General features: G+C 33.2%; 1 protein-coding gene and 1 pseudogene across 1 annotated transcript; both read right to left on the bottom strand.

The window, feature by feature from the left end:
* Positions 1 to 8,525: 8,525 nt before the first annotated feature.
* Positions 8,526 to 10,187, bottom strand: LOC124457072 (uncharacterized protein K02A2.6-like). Its single transcript, XM_047007363.1, has one exon. The coding sequence runs from the start codon at positions 10,185 to 10,187 to the stop codon at positions 8,526 to 8,528; it is 1,662 nt and encodes a 553-aa protein (XP_046863319.1).
* Positions 10,188 to 22,896: 12,709 nt separating this feature from the next.
* On the bottom strand, positions 22,897 to 23,478 carry LOC124457073 (annotated as a pseudogene).
* Positions 23,479 to 24,187: the final 709 nt, after the last annotated feature.

A 24,187-nucleotide genomic window follows, 5' to 3' on the forward strand; every position in this document is an offset into this window, starting at 1 on the left:
TCTCTTGCCTCTAGCAGTAAGAGTACAGTTTTGTGCAACACTTGCTGGATTGTACTATGGAAGGGCAATCGTGCCAATTTCATCTATAGCTAATCTCAGTACTTTTTTGAGTTATTTGAAAAGGTTTGCTTCAAATCGTATCTTGGAAAAGTGTGCCGAGCAAATTCTAAATTTTAGCAGAATTTGGTGTTGGAGTTGGCTCGCTTACGTCACAAAAAATCGATCAATTGCTTGCCTCACTTTTTACCTTCTGGTTTTGCTTAGCTGAAAACAATATAGTGGTGAATATAATGATAAGAAATGCCCCTCTTTCTACTGAAAACATTAAAATAACCACCAACAACATATCAATTTAGTATTATTTTTATTTGCTCCAGTGTAAATTAATGTCGGCTTTAGAAAACAAATTGAAAATCAATGCACGCAATACTGTTCCATATATAATAAGTCAGACCCGTACGTACTGTGACATCACAACACCGAGTTAGCACCAGTCTTATTTGCGATGTTTTCAATGTTTTTAGGCCTGTTTTATACGTTGAATTATATATAAGTCAAATGCATTAGAGACAAAAGAAAATGATATAAAATTTTTCGTTATCTTTTGTTTTGAATGTAATCGACTCATGTAAAATGCGATGTATTAAACAGGCCTTACTTATCAAAAGGCAGACTTTAACCAGCAGTATCTTCTAACAAGAGAAGCAATTTCAATTCTATTTTTGAATATTGTACGTGCTGCTCATGTTTATTTGAAAATTATAAAGTTCCATTTCGTGTTGGGGTCACTTTAAAAACGGCAACATTAAACATTGGTATTTTAAATTTTATTCGACTTAAAAACGTTAAACGCTCATCAAACTCAGTACATTCTGAGCTTTTAACTCATATTTTAATGTATTAACATAACATTTCATTTCATAAACTCAATAAACCTTTTTTATATAAAATGTAACTTTAAATATCTGATAAAATTCAAGCGTCATGTTGCAGGTAATTTTTACTGTGCTTGATTCTCCAGCTTCGATAAACCACAAATGGTACAGACTTTTCATTTGGATCAAACGTTATCGGCAAATGTTGACAACTAACACGATTCTTTCTTCTAAAAAAATCCAATAGCACATCTACACCTGATAAAACGTTGCTGTTTGGTTTATCCAGAACTTTCGTCAAACATGTGTAATTTTTTGCACACAATTCCCATTCCGAGAAAAATGAGTTATGCATAAACATGCTAATATCAATTACGTTGACTGAACTTTGTTTAAAAGTCTGCAACTCTTTTGTACTGGCAAGTAGAAGATTTCCATTGCTCAGCGTTTGCGATAAGTCAGCAAGAAGGAATGATAGCTGTGTGTTTGGTTCTATCCAAATGGTTTCCCGGTAGACGGCAATCGTTTTTGATATAACAATTGGTTTGATATAACAAATGATAAGAAAAGCGATACAATTTTACTTTGGGCTTAAGCACCCGTTTTAAATATTCTGTTTCGCAAGAACGCAGATTTAAAGTCCTTATTATAAATTCAAAGTCAATGGAGTTCTTGCTTTGAGCGATCGACAGATCGATAAATTTTAACAGCCAGTGGAATTCGTTGGTGCTTATGGCTGCAACTAGATAAAAATTGTCTCTTCTTATCCTTTCTTGAACGATGTTGTAGTAAAATTCATTCGAAACTGCAGTGCTTTCACATTTCCATTTCAAGTGATAAACGTTTAGCATTAAAACCATTGCAAATACAAGCGCGACCTTTGACATATATAAACATTTACGTCTAAGACAAAACAAACAGGATACTTTAAAAGTAGACATTTCGTGCAAACAACCAAACGTAGGTGCCAACCGTCTCACTTGAATGCGTTTACTTACAAGAGTCTTTGAGGTACTACGCCATTACACAGCACGATAGTGGCAGCATATTTATTTAGCTTAACAAACACTTAGTTATAATTTTTCTTTTCAATTGCTAAAGTTTTAGTTTTGTGCTATGTAAGAATGAGAGGGAGTCAATAGTTTCGAAAAAGTATAGCAATAGCCGATACTTAGCAAATACTTATTGTAATATTGCTAAATAGTTTAAGGACGTAGCACTTGTAATTTTACATAAGAGTCAGCTAGAGTAAAACGATTTATTTGAGGTGTTTATATTACGAATTTTAGCCCCTCTCCACCACCTTTAATTGCGTAAATTAAAGATTTAGACTGTTTGTAGAACTAAAACATGACGATAGACTTAAACAGACAAGTACATGTTCATTAATTTTGCCTCCAAAGTTAGGTATTATTTGCAAGCTTTGTACGACGCCCTACGTTATGAAACATGTAAAGTGATCGTTTAACCACTGATCAGAAATAAATAGGATAACGCTCTAAATGCAAAGTCAAAGCCGGAAGTAAATTATCCCGAATCAAAGTCACAAAGAAGAGATCACACAGAGGTCCCACTCAGAATAACTTCATGTCCTCAAATTTTACTTGAAGTCCGGTTTCGCTGCCATATTGAAAGAAAGGCTCTGGCACACTATAGGAAATAGATTTTTTTTCGCTCGTGTAGATTCTTCACAAGATTCCGACATATTTTCTGTAAAAAAGACACATAATATAAAAATATGAGTCGTAAAATAATTTATTGAAATGACGACATTCACTTTGTCAGCCGTTTCGACGTTCAAATCGCTAGTTGGAAAATAGTATTAAGGCCCATATGTCCACTTCGTGTGCAGCTGGCTGCGGCATATTTAATTAGACTACTGGCTGCCGTTATAAATTTCATCGTTCCTGTTTGTGAAAAAATGCAATTGACTGGCTGCCACAATGGTAATCGCATGCGTAATAAGATATACATGGCATGAAAAATTTCAATATAGTGGCTCATAGAGTGGCTCTACTATACTGTGCCTCAGGGGCAATTTCAATTGGGAAACATTGCATCCAGTGCGGAGAGCGGAGGTGCATCTGTCATGCATTATGGTAAATGTAGTGGATCATAATTGATAATCAATGACAATTTTTGAAAACCCAAATTATTAAGTGCCTATGAAATGAAATTTTTCGAATTTTTTTGCTATTTCGAAAGAATTCTAAGTTCTAAGACTTAAAAAAAACAGAATTCACTTCCTATTCATAAAACTTGTTTAATAACGTCTCAAACATGGAATTCTTACTCCATTTAAAAATTTACCTGAAGAAAAGACTAGTACCAAGTTATGACGCATGCAGTGTGACATCTCACAAATTGCTCGCACAAAATATAACAACATTACTAGGTTATACACCTTGTATTTTGTTTTTAAAACGTACAAAATGTCGGATAGTGAAAGCTTCGAAACCCAAACAGAGTCTAAAGTGCAATTGATCTTGAGGACATGGCTGAACAATCGTCTGTTGTTCAGCCGTGTCAAATTGAGCCATCGGCCGACAGTGAGTACAAGGAGCAAGAAACAGACGAAGATGGCATTTGAAGAGAAAATATATTGCTGTTGCTATTAGTTCGTGAAAGGTGAAATTTTTGTCGCTGTTTTATCATTTATTAAACTGATTTTGCAGTTGTTTGTTCTGGAGACAAAATTTATAAATATGGTCACTGTACTGTTGTAAGATGCCAGGGAATTACAATGCTGCCAGGAAATATTGGCATGCCTTGGAAAGTTTACTTGTCAAGGCAGAGATGCTGATTGCATAACGCAACAATGGGATTACTTTGTGGTTACTCACAGAACTGTTTTAGACACAGCGAGGGCATTCCTGTCATATAAGTCAAAAAAATATATCGCCAAAAAGGTGGCTCACACAAGATGGAAAAAATGAGCAAGCAATAATACTTTATGAATAAATCAGTTTTATGTATGTCTATTATGGTATTTTATTGTCTTTTATAATGTATTGTCCATATTTCATTGTAAAAACCTATAAGCATTTTTTAAAATGTTAACATTTTTTGAAACATAAATGTCTGTTAAGTTATGTTCATTTGTCACTTACGCTCACTGCGCGTGCGTAGTTCGAGCACTGTCAGATTATGTAGATAGTCTCATATGGAGACGTTCACCGTGTCCGTGAAATGCAAAACTCACCTTTATAGGTTTGAGCACTGTAATGATTGTACAACACAATCCATATAAAGTGTAACCGTAGGTCTTGTGACCCAAGTGCAGGAGTCACCATTTTATTATGGTGATAGCCGGGAGGGAGGGCACATTGTATATACACTTTGCATATATGTGTAGTGGTGTTGAGAAAAAATCACAAAATTACAGATTCATCATGATAAGCCTGTTTCGCGATTGCTCACTTTTTTATGGGATTTAATGAATAATATACTTAAATGCATAAATACATATACAAGATGACGGAAGTTAGTGTATTAATCAAGGTGTATAGTTACAAGTTAGATGACAGAAGTTAGCGTATTAATAAGGTGTATGGTTACAAATTACATAGCAGTGTTTTCGATCTATGGCAACAAGAGGAAACAAGTTTGTTGCGTTTATTGAGGGATGATTTGGATGGTTGGTAAAGGATGAAGAATTTTTCTTTGAGGCAAAGGTTGCATCTTTTACTAGTGCTGTTGTATAGTTTGCTGTGTTTGATGATGTTCCATGATGAGTCGTGGTCAAAATTGCTGTCTTTAATGGTCCAAATGTGCTTACTGAACTCGGTCGAGTTTTGTAGTTTTTTGTGGCGGAAAGAGGCAGTGCGATTTCTATGTCTAGTCTTAAATTTGTTTTCAGTAAGTCCAATGTACTTCTCAGTTGTGTTATTGCCTTTGCGTTTCACAGTAGCTTGGTAAACGACGGATGACTGCAGGCAGCTTCCGTTTAGTGGGCAGTTTTCCTTTTGTATGTGTCTTTTTGTTCGCGGTGTTGTCGTTAGTTTTGTCGGATGTTCTCAGAATATATTTTTTATGGTTGTTGGTTATTTGTTCGATGTTGTTCATGCAGCTGTAGCTGAGTTTCATGGTGTTACGGTTTAATATTTTCCTGAGTTTATGGTCTATGTGGAAGTGTTTGTCGATTAGTTAAAGGAATTTGTGGCCAATGTTCGTGTAGACGTTTTTGCTAAATCGAGGGTTGTACCAAAGTATACTTTGTCGAAGTCGTAAGAAAAAAGTAGTTAGAGCACGAAGATTCTGGACAAGACCAGAACGAGCAAGAGCTTGGCGGGACAAATTTGATAGGGAAATTGTCGTAGCAGAGGAATCGAGGGAGAACTTCAGGATGAGCAGAGAATCTTTCAACTCTCTGGCGGAAGATATAAGATCATACATTAAAGGGAAAAACGCTATAATGAGGACATCAGTCGACTTTGTTAAGCAAGTAGCTGTCACAATATTTTATTTGAGCAACGAGGGCTGTATGCGTAAAACAGCTAACACTTTTAGACTTTTACGGCTATTCGTGTTTAACAATCGTCCTGAAAGTGTGTAAAGCAATAACAATTTATCTTGGTCCAAACTATATTAAGCTTCCAAGGACCGAGGAACAAGTAAATTGTCTGGTGAAAAAGTTCCATTGAGCGCTCGTTTCCCTCATTATTTGGGAGCAATTGAGGGAATCCACACAAAACTTAGGCAGCCTAATGCGAACTTAACAGATGACATCAATCGTAAATGTCGTTATAGCCTTAATGTACAAGCTTTTTGCGATTATAATTATTCTTTCTTGGATGTTGTTGTCAAATGGCCCAGTAGTGTACATGATGCTAGAGTATTTTAAACTCTAGTCTAAATTCCTTCATAAAGAGCGGAAAAATTCTTCCATGCAACGTACAATACCTTTTGATTAGGATCCTGTGCCAGTATTTATTCTGGGAGATCTTACATACCCACTTACGCCGTATGTTATGAAGGAAAATTCAAATGGTCAACTGTGAAAATTCAGTGGGTGAACTGTGCAAGAACAATAATTTGGTTTGACCTTTTGCAAGGCTTGCATGGTAACATAATGTTCCTTAGGCCATCTTAAAGCTAGATTTGGAGCTTTAAAGAGAGAAATGGATATAAATATGGATGAGCTGCCATGAGTCATTTATGCATGCTTTGTGCTTCATATTTACTCTGACAAAAACATTAAAAAGATTGGAGAAGAAGATGTTTCCTCCTACATTGATTACGATAGAGAGTTTCAACCAGCTGTTGTTGCTAAAAATTTCACCACTGATTGCAATGAAAGTGAGGAAAAGTAAACAAGAAGGATTTTGACCAAGTATTTTAATCTTTGAGAATCTGACGTGTTTGAAAAATGTAGAACAATTTGCACCAAGATTGACTTTGTTACAACATTGATATATTGATCTTAAGTTTAATTATGTAAGAAAAGTTTTATTTTAACATAACATTAATCTACTTAATTATGGGTTTATTTAATGACATACATTTTTTCAAATTGTTCTATTAATGCTGTCTTTATGAAAAATAAACTCCGCAAATATATTTTCGTTCTTTTTATGAATAATTGGCGAACACACCTCATTGTTCAGGGTATCTTGGATGTAAAGTTTATCATGACAACTTACTCTGGCTTGTGTGTATTGTACATAACTATTTGAATGTGGATGTGGAAAAGGTAAAGAATTATATTCAGGGACATGTTGTATTGGAAATAAAGTAGGCTGCATCATTGACTGCAGCATTTCAAATCCATCAGCCATAGACCCTGTCAGCTGCTCCATGCTGGCAGTTAGTCGTGCCAAGTGTCCTCCTGATCCATTTCATCAATTTTTCTAGCATTCTTTTCTTCATTTCTTCTAGCATCTTTTTCTAGCATCTCTTCTCCTGTTAATCTTATCCGTTCATTTTCTGATGGGATTTTTTTTCTTTTTAATTTTTCTTGTTTGTAGCTTCTCAAATTTGCATCAAGCAAATTTCTTCTTTATTACGTTCAGACTCCTGCACTTCTTTGGAGGTCTCCATATTGTCTGTTTCTTGTGAGATATCGCTCTTAAAGTTTGTTGATGATGCAGGACTCGAAGAAGTTGAAGATGAATTTATTGGGTCGACTGTTATGTCTACAGACTCAAATCCAGCATTTATTGTGGATGTAGTAGGGGATCCTCCACATAGAGCTTCACAAAATTTGAAGTACAAAAGAACTACACTTCAATGTCTACTTTTCTTTCCACTATCGATGGCTGCTCTGTATTTGTACAGTATTGCCTTGAATTTTGCTGGCTATTATTACTTTGGTAATATATTCTTTGTTGTAGGAGAAATCTTTTTCGATATCGTTGGCGTTTTCTGTGGATGGATATTGCCTTTTAAATAAATCAAGTATATCTAAGTACTTCCTCTGACAAGATTCCCAGTCGATGTTCTTAACGGTTTGTTCAAACTTGTACTCTTCCGTAACTTTAAGGAGAAGCTCGACCTCATCATATGTCTAAATATAACATTCGACTTTACCTTTTCCTTTGGTGGAGCCTTTATTTGACTGGCCATTCTAATTTTCATTCAAACTCCCGAAATAAAACAAACAAACTGCACCGCGATGCCAAAAGTAAAGAGATGTTGCTAAATATTGCCAAAATTTGGATGCTGCAAAAGCTTGACGAATCTCTTGTTACAAGTAAATGCGCATGCTCTGTGTTTCATTTTCTCCGTTTTTGCGTATACGTGTTGACAAGCGAAAACGATTCAAATATGTAACGTGTCGACGCAAATCTTTACTGAAACGGAAGGAAAAACTCCGTTTTCAAAAACATTCGTATACGTGTGGACGGGCAAAAGTCTATAACAATAAATTGATAAACGGATAGAACTTTTTGAAGCTTTGAAATTTCACTCAAACCACAATTACCAGGCAAAATATTGGCACTTTTGTGAAACTTCAATGCTAACATTTTTTTCCATATGTCTACCCATTTTAATTTGTTTCAAATTAGGATAAGGGTAGGCCATTCCTTTAGCTATAACTAAAGTTCATGCACAGCAAAGATTATCTCTATTTTTGATGATTACAATAGATTTTTGATCACTCATAATGTCTTTTACTTTTATTTGCGTAATCAGTAGGGATTGATCGTCTAATTTTGCACGGTATATACATTACGAAGCACAGAACTTCCGAACATATCGCAGCAAAACTTTTTCAAGCAGAAATTTCACAGATTTTCTTCCTTTTTTGTATAATTATTTATATTATTTCTTTTTCCACTAGTTGGCACTCTGCTGTATCAGCTTGGTAGCTTTTTTTGCTATTTTAAAACTTAAGATATTTTTCTGATTGCTCGAGTTTGCAAACGTTCAAGTTTTTCTTTTCACTCATGATCAAGTGACTGAAAAGAAACAGCTAGTGGAAACCAACAGGGTGATAGGATTAATCATTGTAATAAGTCTTGTATTTAATGCCGGGCTTAGATAAACACAGGTTCTTATATACATTACACATGCATATTAAATAAGGAATTAACTACGTCATTACAGCATATAAATATAATTAGGCATGCAATGTCACATCTCTTTTTCTTCGGTTTTTTTAAATAATGTCACACTATAAAAAATTTTTTGTTTAACTTATTTTTTTTTCTAATAAGAATATCTATTAGGTTTTTTAATTAGACGTCCATACCGAGTTCTTATATTACTGTTGTTAGTACTTTCATTACGATTTTTATAAGATCTATTGTTCTCAGTATAAGACTTATCTGTATCTTGACTTCTCGATTCTTCATTAATCTTTAATAGATGATTTCTATTCCTTCTATAGTAGGTACCATCAGACGTAACCAAATACGATCTTGGCTCAAGTAACGATTTTTCCACGATTCCTTTCTTTTGGAAGCCTTTTTCTGTTTTTATACGTACCTTATCTCCTTCTTTTAATGGTGGAAGTGTTTTTGCATTGCGATCATAAAACTCTTTTTGTTTCTTGTGATACATTTCCAATTTTTCTTTAACCTTCACAGGGTTTAATGGTTGAAATTCAAGAAACTTCTCTGATATTGGTAGTAATGTCCTAGTTCTTCGTCCCATTAGTCGTTGAGCTGGAGTGCCAACAATTTCATCTCTAGATGTATTTCTATAATTAAGGAGTCCTAAATAAGGATCGGTGTTATCATATTTTGCTTTCTTTACGATTGCTTTTGCTGTCTGCACAGCACGTTCTGACATGCCGTTACTTTTTGGATATCCTGGTGAACTTGTTGTATGTTTAAATCCATACTGTAACGAGAATGCACGAAATTCTTTACTCCTGAATTGTGGACCATTATCTGTTATAAGATCTTCGAAAATTCCATATCTCGCAATTTGAGATTTCATCTTTGTGATAACTGTTTTTGATGTTGTATTTAACAAGTAATTAATTTCAAAGAATCCACTGTAGTAATCTACCATAAGAAGATAGCTTCTACCATTCAATTCAAACAGGTCTGCTCCAACTTTACTCCACGGTCGATGTGGTACAGTATGTGATTGTAGAGGCTCCTTTTGTTGATGACTCTTATGGGCATTGCAGATTTCACACTTTCTAACTTCTGCTTCTATTTCTAAGCTCAACTTTGGCCAATATAAACACTCTTGAGCCCTACGTTTGCATGATTCAGATCCAAAATGTCCTTGATGTATAGCTTTCAACATATCAGTTCTTAATGACTCAGGAATTATTACTCGATCTCCTTTAAACAGTAGGTCATCTTGTACTGAAAGAGTCTCTTTAAAGTCCCAGTAATTTAAAACATCCAAATCAACTTTACTGCGTAGATCTGGCGATCCGTTTTCTAGGTACTGTCGTAGCTTTTTCATGGCTTTATCTTTCTTTGTCTCTTCCTTTAATTGGTTCATTTTCTCTTCACTTACTGGCAAGACAACATTTATCTCAAAATCTTCTAAGTGATCATCTGATTCTTCTTGGATATACGCTCGACTTAATTGATCCGCGAGATAAAGTTCTGCTCCTTTCTTAAACAAGACTTTCAAACTGTACTTTTGAAGTTTCAGCAACATTTTCTGGAGTCTCAATGGAGATTGATGAAGGGGCTTCTTGAAAATCTGCTCTAAGGGCTTATGATCTGTTTCAACATTGACATCTCTGCCATAGATGTAATCATGGAATTTTTCACATCCAAATACAATTGCAAGTAATTCTTTTTCAATTTGTGCATATTTCTTTTGGCATTCAGTTAAAGCTCTCGATGCATAAGCAACTGGTTTGCCATTTTGAAGACAAACTGCTCCTAATTCTGACATACTTGCATCTACGGACAATGTCACATCTTTTCATACATCGTAGAATTGCAATACAGGATGCTCTCCACAGGATTTCTTGATTCTGTCATACACTATTTGATGTTGATCTAATCAGCACCAATCATTTTCCTTCTTTAACATATCTCTGAGGGGACTTGCCATTTCTGAAAGATAAGGAATAAACTTGGCCAAATATTGAACAATTCCAAGAAATCTTTGAAGATCTTTCTTATCCTTAGGAATTGGCATGTTTAATATTTCTTTAATCTTTTCAGGATCGGATTGAAGACCATCTGACGTTATTTTGTGTCCCATGTAATCTACATTTGTTACTTTAACTTTTGTTTTTTCTTTCTTTAATTTGAGATTGATTTCACGAGCTCTATTTAGCACATTGATAATTCTTTCATCATGCTCTTTCTCTGTTGTTCCCCATACTAAGATATCATCCATTATAATTTCACAACCGTCTATTCTGTCAAACAGCTGGTGCATAGCTATTTGGAACACTTCAGGTGCTGAGGATATACCAAATGGGAGACGATTGAATTTGTATCTGCTAAAAGGCGTATTGAATGTTGTAAGATAACTGGAATCTTCATCTAGAGGTATCTGCCAAAATCCAGAGACTGCATCGAATACGGAGAAAATTTTAGCTTCAGGTAGTCTTGATACGACTTCTTCTATTGTTAAGAGAGGGTAATGTTCTCGCTGAATGGCTTCATTAAGATGTCTAGGATCAATACATATTCGTAACTTGTTTGGTTTTTCCACTGTTACCATTGACGAAACCCATTCCGTAGGTTTTTCTACAGGATCGATGACACCCATCTGTTGCATTCATTCTAACTCTTCTTTAATTTTCGTTCTCATAGCTACTGGAACGCGTCAAGGAGGATGAATTGTAGGTTTTACATTTGGATTGACACTGATATGATGTTTAATGGGTAAACATCCTAGTTTGCCATCGAAGAGATCTGCATATTCTTTGAGAATATCGTCGCTAGTTAAAATAGGTTTGACATCTTTAATTCTTTTCACCATACCCAAACGCTCGCAATCAGGTAAACCAAGAATAGGCTTTACATCGTGTGTCGCTATATAGAAAAGAAGATTGTATCGTTTGTCTTTGTAACAACACGTCATCACTGCTTGTCCCAAGGTTTGAACTGAATCTCCACTATACGACATTAGCTTTGTATTTGTTTTGGTAACTTGTTGCTCAGCTTCTGTGACTTTGTCGAACAATTTTTTAGAAAGCACATTATATTTTGCGCCTGTATCCACCTTCACGTTCACCAAATGTCTGCCAAACTTGAGTTCAGAATACCACTCGTCTTTGATTTTTCTACAGCTTCAATATTCATTCGATAGTCGACTTTCGAGCTTGTGCGTTGTTGCGTAGGTGTGATTGCATTAACAGCACCAATAAACAATTCTTCATCACTAACTTCATGAACTGTTCTTTGTGACTTTTGTGTAGACGTTAGACACACCCGAGCAAAGGGGTTTTTCTTATGACATTTGTGGCAAATTTTTTCAAAAGCTGGGCACTGCTTTGGAAGATGTTTTCCTCCACAGTTTCTGCAATTGTTCTTTAATACGAATCTTTGTCCTCGATGTTTATCTTCTTTTGTTGGACTTTCGTTTGTGTAACTTCCTCTTGAGGTTTTCGAATTCTTCCTAGCCTTCAGTTCATCGATATCTTGATAATTAGTAAGATCTTTTACTTGTTGTTCCGACAATTCGTTTGCACTGCATATGTTTAGAGCCTTGTCTAAAGTTAAACTTGTTTTGCGAAGGAGAATCTTTCTTACTGCATCACTGTTAATCCCACACACAATACGATCTTTAATAAGTTCGCTCTCGAGGTCACCAAACTCGCACTTTCAAGCAATGTTTTTCAAATCTGTAACAAAGGAACTAATTTACTCTGACGGACTTTGCTTCCTTGTATGAAATAAATGTCTTTCGAATGTTAAATTCTTAAGCGGCATACAAATTTCTTCAAATTTCTTCACTAGAATTTCCGGATCGTCTTTGTCTTCCTCTTCGTTGTAGGTAAAAGAATTATATCTTTCAACCGCATCTTCGCCAGCTAGATTTAAGAGGATGCATGACTTTTCTTTCTTTGATTTCCGACTATGTCCTGCAGCAACAATGTATATTTCATAGTTCTGTTTGAAGCGACGTCAATTCTCAGCAACGTTGCCTTCAAACGAGAGTCATGTTGGCCTAGAAAATCCTTCTGCCATTCGATAAGAACAAACTTTTCCTAATCGCTACCACCATGTAATAAGTCTTGTATTTAATGCCGGGCTTAGATAAACACAGGTTCTTATATTCATTACACATGCATATTAAATAAGGAATTAACTACGTCATTACAGCATATAAATATAATTAGGCATGCAATGTCACAATCATAACAAGTAATGTTCACGGGTCTTGTATATTATAAGCACACACACATATAGCAGTCCTCTACAAAACGTTTATTGTAAGCAAAATTTTGAAGGTAAGTAAAGCGACAATGCATAAATGCAATGCTATTATTATTATTATTATTGTTATTATTATTATTATTACTAGTTCAGAGTTTACTCGTCATCCTGGAATGGTTTGTTCTTTTCTCGCCTTAATAACAGTGAAAGTTTTGCACTCTTTTTCTTTTTGACTGTTTTCCACTTTTTTCACATTTCTTTTTTTCATTATAACTTCACTATACATTGTAATGTTGCCCAGTGGAAGAGATTGCACTTTTCATGGTTGAGAATTGCATCGCATCAAAAATATGGTCTTTCTGGATTAGTGGTCGATTGAGAGACCCAGAGACTGCACGGATATCCGCATTTGCAAAAATTAACCGGATGGGCTTAAACTCTTTCAGCACTTTCTTATCGTAGATGGCCATGAGAGTTGGATACCTTTCCTCTGGAGAAAACAGCGTATTACTCTGGCCTCTGCATTTTATAAGCTCTTTCAGTTTTTTTTTATACAATTCTTTGCAATCCTGCACTCGGGAAACAAGGGTATTTTTCAATTGCTACTAGATTGCAATTACTATCATGTAATATCATTTATAAACTACTATGATATCATATTATATTTTCATATTTTTATATTTTAACTTTAAAATCCATTTTGCGATGTCATTACTAATGAAGACATTATCTAGAAGCTTGCTTGCATGCGCTAGAAGCTTGCTTACATGCGTAAACATATTTTAGAACCGCAACCGCATTTGTTGTTATTGTGGTTAACTATATCTTGCTGTAACATACCGTATTGCGTATGGGATGTAGGTCACAAAACCAAAATACTTCCCTTTAGATATTATCTATATATGAGTACTTTAGACAACTGGGTACGACCTATGAGGACAACCTACGAGGAGACAAACTTAGGAGGCATAGCCTACCGAAGTTAAGTTGACAAGATACAATCTACTAGACAACTTACTTTGCTTCTGTGCCATAAATATATTTTGGCTTCTCTGCCATAACTATCTTTTGGTTTCTCTGCTATAAATATTTTTGGCTTCTTTGCCATAAATATCTTTTGGCTTCTGTGCCTTTAATCTATTTGGATAACTATTGAGTCATTGTTAGACTCACGATTGCTAAAGAATATATACTTGCGGTTGTACTCAGACAGAGGAGATAAGATTTACTCATACTTTTTGATATTATTATTAAGACACTTATCTACTTTAATATTTATGCGTTGATTAATAATTGTTTGAGAAATTTAACTGGTTCACACTATCTTTTTGCGTGTGGAAATAGAACCAAAATTAATAGTTATTCTTTCGGGACCACGCACGTAACACAATAGACACCATGATGATTATAATGATGGTTTCTCTATGCTTTTGTGCCACAGATTTACCTCGTAAGTAAAACACAGCTCAGCAGAAGTGCAGCAAGATCATTTTCACCACCTTTTTAAAATTGTTTTAGTGAACGTAAATTATAATTTACAAGCACATAGTCTTCTTTGAAAAAGAATAGATTACATTCACAATGTGAAATCTTAAGTTCACGTGTAAAACTAAAGATTGTTCAGATCAGTAATCGCCGTATTAGTTCCATTGTTAGATATCTTCGCTTAGGGTCTTTATCATTTTTTATGCATTACACTTCAATGTAAAGTAAATGGTTTGAGCCTGAGAGTATCGTTACATGTTTGTAAATGTAGATCGTCCAGGTTGGTAAAGTCCTGAGAAGGACTGTTTTTTGTTGTTGTCGACTGACGTTTCGACAACCTTAGCGGTAGTCATCTTCAGAGTCAAATAAGGAGTAAACGTAATGTTAGCTGTATTTGTTATCTGTTTCTTACGTCATTGTATTGTGCGGACAGGAAATGAGTATGGTAAGTATGAAGTAAAATATCAGTCAACAACAACAAAAACAGTCCTTCTCAGGACTTTACCAACCTGGACGATCTGCATTCACAAACATGTAACACTTCAGTGTTGTTGCAACACTTACAATGCCAACACTTGTTGGAAACGATCCTTCCAGACTTATCCACACTGCTTGTATCTTCCGAAAAGCTTTTGTCATTCCATGCATCTTGTCCTTCAGTAAGATGCCACAATTGTTAATGGGCCTTATCCCAAATGCAAATTTTCCCCATATTGAAATTAAAATCATTTTCACAATTAAACGAATACATATATTTTCCTAATATTCTTTTTATCTAATTGAATTTCTTTGTGTTTGTAAAAATATAAAATAAAATCGTTTAGTTTATCTTCATTAAAAGTTTTATCCTCATTATAACATTCTGCAGTAGTACCACTATTTTCCTTTTTCATTTTCATATAGGTAGTTACAAATTGACCAAAAATTTTAACTTTATTTTCTTAATGATAATTTTCATATATTTACTTATTCGATAACCAATTTCAATAGCTTTATTTATCTGAAAATTAGTCCATGTTCCCCTCAGTGCTTTTTTTTCATCATTACGATTGCAATTTTTATTTTTTTCCATAGCCCAATTTTAAGACAATGTAAATATTAATTTATTATTAATGCATAAGGGTAAAAAAAGGAGATATAAAAGTGTACTGCGGAGTAATTTACAGCACTTATATGTTTGTAACCATTCAAACCATTTACTTTATTACAGCACTTAATTAACCCAAAATTACTAGCAACATCAATATTAAACATTTTTCCTTTAAATCTATTTCAGATTGATTAAAAGGATATTCATATTTTTTTGAACATATGTACATAATGATGTTAGCTTAATACATTTCCTTCACTTTATAATGCAAATATGAGAGCGATGTTCTACCACCATATAATGCATTACGTGGATGTAACGGTAACACATTAAAAAATTTCTCTTATCTACTTTTTATTTCATCAACATTTTTGTCTTTTAAATATTCACATTCCCACATTTCAACCACTTTATAAATATTATTAAAAATTGTTTTGTTTGCATTGTTAACAAATACATTTTTACTTTATTTAGTGTATTATAATAATCATTATCAAAACATTTATTACAACCCTGAAAAAAAATTCGTTAAATTGATACACAGTAATGTTTTCTTTACAATATGAATTTATTATTAATGCGTAAGTTTAAAATGGGAAATAAAAGTGTAGTAGGGGGTAATATACAGCATTTAATTCATCCAAATATACTAGTAACATCTACATTTAAATATTCTTTCTCTATACATGTTTCAGTCTGATTTAGAGGATATTCATATTTTTTAAACATAGGGATATAATGACATAAATTCAATATACTTAAGCGTTATATTTTCCTTCACTTCATAATATAAACATAAAGGTGATGTTCTACCACCATATATTGCATCACGTGGATGTAACAGTAACACATTAAAAAATTCCTCTTTCCTATTTCTTATTTCACAAATATTTTTATCTTTCAAATATTCACATTCCCACATTTCGTCTACATTATAATTATTTTCAATGAATTGTTTTGAAAATTGCTTTGTTTGCATTCTTAACAAATATTTTTTTCTTTTTTCAATATAATATAATCATCATTATTAACCCATTTTTTACAACCATTACAAAAACATCATTTAGCAGACGTCATTTATTGATATACATTATTGTTTTCTTTACAATACCCAGCAACAAATCCACCTAAAATTTTTCTTTCTTCTCTAAAGGATAATTTTTATTGTATAGTGTATTCCATTTCATCTAATCCTGATTTACATTTGCTTAACCAAAATATGCTATTAAACTTTGCATGGTACTACCCCTGTATCCAAATGATGGGATTTGTGCAATTTTATCATTTTGTAAGTAATTATGTCTAAATCTTGTTAGTGTTAAACCAACAATTGTTATGCATAATGTATAGTAAAAAGTTAAAATAGTTTTGATGTTTTGGATTAAACTGGTAAATTTTACACACCCAAGTCTTGTTGTATTAAAATCATTACTACATTAAGTTTCAAATTTCATTGACAAAAATAAATAACTATCAATAATTTGTATATTAATGTCTCTTATTTTTAAAGATGAACGTTATTTCTTTTCATAATTGTTTTAGGAATTATAATTTATTGTCAAAAAAGAATATTGATAAAATTATTGTGTCAAATCTAGCTCTACTATGTGAAATTCAATCAGAATTTATTTGTTCAATTATAATCTTAACTTATCGTGATTTTACGTCATCATTATTAAAACCAAAAACAAATGGACGATAACCACAACAATCAATGGGATCAATTGATAAGTCACTACTACAATCCATATCCGGTAAAAATACTTAAAATTTTTGTCAAAGTAATTTTGTCACATTTTCTTCATATTCTCTGAATAACACAATGAATGGTATCATCAAATTTCTTTCATCATTTTGGTTTCAAAATCAAAGAAAAATATTGTTGATACATGCTTATATTTATCAAAGTCTACAGTTTCGATGTGGCATTTATGTTGCTTTTTTAAATATTTTCTACAATGAGCACAATGAATTTTTTAAAATCATGAAAAACAACTATATTTTTTTCAAAAAAAAAAATCTTAGACCACTTTTATTACATGTATTACGAAGAAATATTTGACAAGGAGTGATCTTAATACTGTTCTTATTTATAAACAATAAATTAAACAGATGTTTTTAAAAACAATCTGGGCATGTTAAAATTATGTTGCATTCTGTGCATTAAACAGAAAATTTTGTCCTTTGTTACAGTTCGAATAACATTTTAAAAATTTATGTTAATTTTTACATCTATAAGAGCCCACATACCCCTCAGGTTTAAAGCAAAACAAATCTAACCTTAACTTAGAAGTTTAGGACTTAAGATTAAGTCATACTAGAACCATTTAACCATAAATAACCCCTTACCACTTATGTGAAAGGATTCGTGATTAGACACTCTTGATTCATAATTTATTAATTCCACAGCATACAACAATTATTAATTTCACTTTTTAACTTGTCACACTTACTGTGTAAAATACAATTTCTAATTTTTCTTAGATGCTTAAATACTGGTCGATTTGCTTTACTCCACTCACCACTGCTATGATCATCAGGAATTAATTTATCAATAAGACTTTCGTTTTGTATTTCCGATTTCGACTTTTTCCTAAACAGATTTTCACATTAATTTAGAATAATCATAATAATACATACTGAATTTTTTTTATCAAATTTTTCTTCTTTTCAGCGATGTCTTTTTGCTCACCATTGTATAGTAACCAAAGCTTGTGACAATGTAAAACTTTTTTCAAAGATGTCTCGGTAAAATCAGTCAATGGCCCATTTTCACCTTTAAAATGGATTACACATCCCCGCAAGCTCGCCTTTTTGTTGTTTTGATCATTGTGCATGTTACGTACGTGGTCCCGAAAGAATAACTATTAATTTTGGTTTTATTTCTCCACATAACAAAGATAGTGTGAGCCAGTTATATTTCTCAAACAATTTATTAACCAACGCGCAAATATTAAAGTGGATAAGTGTCTTGATTATAATATCAATAAGTATGAATAAAACTTATCTCCTCTGTCTGAGTACAACCGTGAGTCTTTATTCTTGAGCTTTCGTGAGTCCAACAATAAGTCACAACAGTTTTCCAAATACATTAAAGGCACAAAAGCCAAAAGATAGTTATGGCATAAATGCCAAGATAGTTGTCTGGTGGATTGTAGCTTGTCAAACTACTTCGGTAGTCTATGCCTCCTAAGTTTATCTCCTCGTAGCTTGTGCTCGTAGGTTGTTCTCGTAGGTTGCACTCAGTGGTTTAAACTACTCATATATATATAATATCTAATGGGAAGTATTGTGGTTTTGTGACCTACATCCCATACGCAATACAGTATGTTACAGCACTAAATAGTTAACCACAATAACAATAAATGGGTTTGCGGTTTCAAAATATGTTTACGCATGTAAGCAAGCTTCTAGTGCATGCAAGCAAGCTTCTAGATTATGTCCTAATTAGTAATGACATTGCAAAATGGATTTTAAAGTTAAAATATAAAAATATGGAATGCTTAGTAATATAATATAATATAATAGTAGTTTATAAATGATATTACATGATAGTAGTTGCTATCATGTAACAGTGCACCCGCAATTTTTGCTATATTGTCATCAGTTTCACAAATAAAACAAGATGGCGACAGGTAAAGACGAATACTATGAAACTTTGGAGTACTGAAACTCCAAAGATTGCAACTTCAAGAAATGCAAACAACTTAAATCATATTCAGCCATTAAAAATAAGTAGTTTTCTGTGATTTTTATGTAGTCATGAATTTCAGCATTTAGAAATCATTTTTTAGCACATTTTCTTGATACAGAATACGGCCTATATGGACACTAAATGACAACAACATCGCTCACGATACCTCATGAAACATCATTACACACAGCAAACCGTAAAACAGCGCCAACAAAAGATGCAATCCATGCTGAAAGAAAAAGTCTTTATCACCTACCAACCACAACTATCATCTCTTAACAAACGTAACAAACTTATCTCCTCTTGTTGCCATAGACACAAGGCACTTTTATCCAATTTGTAATCGTACACTCAACATATTATGTAACTCAAAACTAAAGCGGAAATACCAGTGAGCAGAAAAAGAGAGCAGTTTCACAACTGCTGCTTTATACCCGCTTTAGAGCTGCTGACATTTTCACGAAAAATCACGCCTGTGGCTCAAATTTTTCAAGCGCTGACTTGCAGCGAAATCAACTGCAAGAAACCCAATTTATAGAGAGATATCTTGGGATATATCTTATAAAGTGCTCAAATTTCTTGTTAAGTTGGTGAGGTTTCTCTTAATTCTAGCCATCCGTCTTCCCAGCAACAAGAAAGGAGAAGCTATATCATTTAACTGAAGTAGACTAGTGGTTGAACTTCTTGTTTTGCTATCACAGCTTAGCTAGGATGAAATAGCTAGGTATTTTAAGAGGACTTTTGTTATCTGGAATAGGAAAGGTCACAAGGTATCTATAATCACAGTAAGGTCATGAGTTATGCATGAAAAAGAATTTGCTTTCATTTATAAAAAGAGACAAGGTAAACTGGTGATTTCATTTCGTTTTTGTGAATGGAACTCTTCTGGTTTTCCGCAACGCATTGAACAACATTTATTTCATCCCGGTAGCATGATTTCTTTGTTTAAACATAGCTGCTTTGCATTCCTTCGTAAAATGTTGTAATCAGAGAGTAAGACAGCTAAGCAAGAAATTCATTTACATGGAAAGAGATATATTTCTTTAAACCTTCTTGTTTACACGAATTTTAACATTCTTAGCACTACTTTCCACTGTGAATGCAAAACTTTATCTTAATGTTTGGATTTTGGTATGGTATTGCCAGTTTCATTAAATTGGAAAATGATTAGTCAATCATTTAGAGAGGTAATACAAGTTCTCGTTACAATGTATGGGATGTAAAACTTACTAATTATATTTTTAAGAACCAACACAGCTGTACTTACTCTTTGCTTATACATACCAAGGTCCATTTTAGTTATGTTATTAACTAATATATTAAGGAAAACAAAATTTATGCAATTGCATACTTGTAACTTTGCATACATAACTGAAATGAAAATTATGTATTGACATCCATATAATATACAGTATCTATAGACATGCATGTATAAACAATATTTTATGTCTTATGTACTTCTATGTCCGCAAAGTTTTCATGCTCGTGAGACATCAAATATTGCTAAGTATAATGTTTATTATTTTTCAGTTGTTACATTTGATGCCTGATGAATAATAAAACATTATAATTAATACCATACATGACATTTTAATTTATTCATATGTATTGAAATATGTTCAAATGTGATATATATTGTGTATAATTATGTTCTGTTGTATGCATGTGTATGTCTGTATAGTTTTAAATTCCCTCAGACATCAATTTTTATACAAATTTTTCCATTCCTTTCAATTTTATTTGATCCCTGAATAATAATGAAAACTTCTCATACATGCTATACATGGCATTTCGAGCATATTCATATATGTTGGCATGTAATATACGTATTGTCTTTATTGTAAATATTTATTATAACTGCTAAGTTTTCTCTTCTTCAAACCTCAAATCTTTTCTACATAATTTATTACTACTCTTTCACTTACTAATAAATTTGATGCTGTAAGAATACTTGAAACTTTTCATAGATACTATACATGACATTTTTCATTTACAGTTTTGTATGTTACAGTAAACATATTTGTATAAATTTATTATATTGAAAAGTATGGACAAAATTGAAATCACTATATTTTTCAAACTTATAAGTATTATATTGTATAATTTGTATGTATATGTAATATATGTTGTTTAATGTATCTGTATGTCTGTTAAGTTTTAAATCTTCAAATGTCAATTAATTTACTATTTAACTTTTGAGTGCTCTTACATTTCTTATATTTGATGCCTGAAGAAATAAAACTTTTTATTTATATCATACACCTAATGGCATTGTGAAGTCAATCATGTATGTGGACTTATATGTTTATGTCATTTATTATGTTATGTTATAAATACAATAGGTATACATATGGTACATAATATCACATACAAATATAATTCAAACATTGTTAATGTAAATATTCAACCGGTGTTTTTAAATGAAACAAACTAGAATAATCTTGCTTATTATGTAGATTCTTGTAATATAAATAAACAATATAAATAGACCATGCAACACAAATCAATAGCATATTTCATCTTGAAAATAAAATATAATACTATGCCATCAGACATTGCAAAAAAAATAAAGTAAAATTCAATGAACATAACAAAATTTTCAGCAATATTTTAAATGGAAGAAGCCTGTAGATATAAGTTAGCTATTGCATATTAGGGTCATTTGTGCCCATGTACCAGCAAACTAGAAGTTAAGGAAAATTTCAGTCTTATAATAGTGTCTGCTATGAGCTCTGATTGTATGGCTTGTATTCCATGAAATAAGGTAAGAGTTAATGAACCACAGGCCAACACTGTTTCATGTTTCACACCAAACTCACAATCCTTACCAGGCAAACCTTACATAACTGACAAATTTATTCCCACATTTAATGCAATGCATGCCTTAGAAAACAGGTAAACAAACAAATTAAGCTTCAATTGCCGTATTTACTGGTTTAAGCGCTGCGATGCACCTAAAAAATTTTCCAACTTTAAAAGTACTTATGTATCCCTCATGTGTAAATTGTTATAAGAACTCTTAAAAAACAAATAAACAAATTTTAAATACATCCATTTTGAATGGATAATTTTTTAATGAGAAATGGTGAATATTTGTATCCTATTAACCTCCTCAACAATTCTAATGGTTTGTCAATTAAGCACCACATTTGAAAGTAATCAAAATAGCACTTATTCTGGGCAAGCGCTCTTAAAAATGATAATCGTCACTGCGGCATTTAAACTAGTAAACACGGTGTTTGGGTTAACTACCTTAGACTTGAATAATCTTCATTGCTTCAAAACTTTTTTCAATCTTTATAAGGAGCTCGTGTCCAAAAAATCTACAAAATTCATCAAATCCATAATTTGTTAACGCCGCAATAACAGAATTCCAAGCTTTCACTATTTACTCGTTTTGGTATATAAGGTTGCACGGTGGCAGTTTTCGTCTTTGCATTGAAACCTTTTTGGCGTAACCAGATCAACGAAATGAATTCATGTCAAAACACTTGTTCCCAACGGTACAGATGTGCAGTGTTGGCAGCATATTTGGCAATTGAAGCATGCTTTGCCTCCCTTCCTTCCATTGAACTTAAACCCAACCCTAAACCATATTTGGCTTTGAACTCAGCAGTATGCTGTAGAACAAGATTACCAAGTGACTTTATAATTGGATTCACGTTAGAAAAGTATAAGCAATAAGCTCGATAAATGTGAGTTCAGAGTAACTTTAATTTACAAACCTGTTCATCTGTCACAATGAATCGACTAAATAATGAAGCAGCACCTCGCAAGCACAGGTTAAGGTAGGCATGGACATGATTTAGAAGTACTGCTTATTGGCTGTTAGCTCCACTTTCTAAAATATCAATAATCTATACAAAGTTTTGTAAAATAATCTTGAATCCTTACCACTGAAGCGATAGTCAAACTTTTTCCCATTCCCCTGCTTCATTGAACCATCTAATATTCTTCTTTGCCAGCCTTTGTAAATGACACTTTCCTATTAAAATATCAAGGAATTTGTAGTTTAGTAATAAACCATGAAAAAGGCAAGCAGTTCCCCCCGCAATTAGCATCAAACAAAAGATAGTTTTCATTGCTATTTAGAACACTTTTACCGATGTTCAAAAAACTAACAAACCATGAGCAAGCAGTGTCATGTTTTCCAAATGGAGCACCACCACCCCCCAAAGCAGTACAAAACTTGTTAAGTTTATCAAAGGTATGAAATGTGTACTGATAACTACAAAAATAGAATTCAGCTAGAGTTGATGCCAGATGCTCAATATCTCTGAAAAACCATTCACCTTCTCACACTCCTCCATAACATCATGTAACTCTTCCCGAGAGCTGTGCAACTTACCAATATCAATGGACTTAATATATGGCATTAACCTTTGGTAAGGAACAAGTTTAGGAGTGGGAAAATTAGCAACACTTACACGCACTGCTCGATTCTTCTTTGAAACCTGCATATACAAACTACCTTTGTAAACTGACCTGTAATTATCTCTACCAATTATCCCACTACTGTAATATGCTGCAATTAAACGAAGCATATTCTCATTTGAGCCATCAAACTGCACCAATCTTTTTTTATATACCCTTGGTAGCACATTGTTCTTGATCCTTTTCTCTTTTTATTGCTGTAAAAATATCCTTATCTTTGCACTTCTTTTCCAGAGTCTCAACCATACCAATTGCTGCTGGTGTCAATTCTTCTAAGCTCCCTCGATGTATTGCACAAGCTGCCCTCAATGTCTCTTGTGTACACTGCTTTGCTGATGACTCCATGCAGATGGGTTTTTAGTTGGCGATGAAAGCCGTCTATTCAGTGTTTTCCTTCTAATGGTAAAAGCTTCCTTACCTTTCCCTAACTTACTCTGTTGGACTTCATTAATAATCTCCTTTATAATAACACTTACTTCTTCTACTTCACTAACAGGTTTAGCTACCTATACCAATAACAACCATAGTGACTTTTTACAGCTATATGATTTGATAAATTGAAGGATAGACAATTTGTGTGGTCTAAGTTTTGCTGTCAGGTGGAGAAGGGCATACGCAAAGTAAAAATTAATTATAAGTGTCCGCATTTGCAATAAACTACAATAACAATAACTTAAGTGCATACAGGGGGAATTTTGATAATTTTTTACGATGAGTTTTACGTTCTAGGTTAACAGAGATGTTCATGTTTTGTACTGCTTAAGTAAAAAGTGAATATTTAGTAAAACCTTCGGCCTCATATTCGTCGATAACTTGCCTTCTTTACGTTTTACTGGCAGACATATTATTTCCA

Source organism: Xenia sp. Carnegie-2017, unplaced genomic scaffold (genome assembly GCF_021976095.1).
Source record: "Xenia sp. Carnegie-2017 unplaced genomic scaffold, XeniaSp_v1 HiC_scaffold_6, whole genome shotgun sequence".
In the NCBI taxonomy this organism is placed as follows: Eukaryota; Metazoa; Cnidaria; class Anthozoa; order Malacalcyonacea; family Xeniidae; genus Xenia; species Xenia sp. Carnegie-2017.

Bases quoted from the DNA above. Each gene is read 5' to 3' on its own strand.
- LOC124457072 (XM_047007363.1), bottom strand. From the start codon at position 10,187: ATGTCAGAATTAGGAGCAGTTTGTCTTCAAAATGGCAAACCAGTTGCT.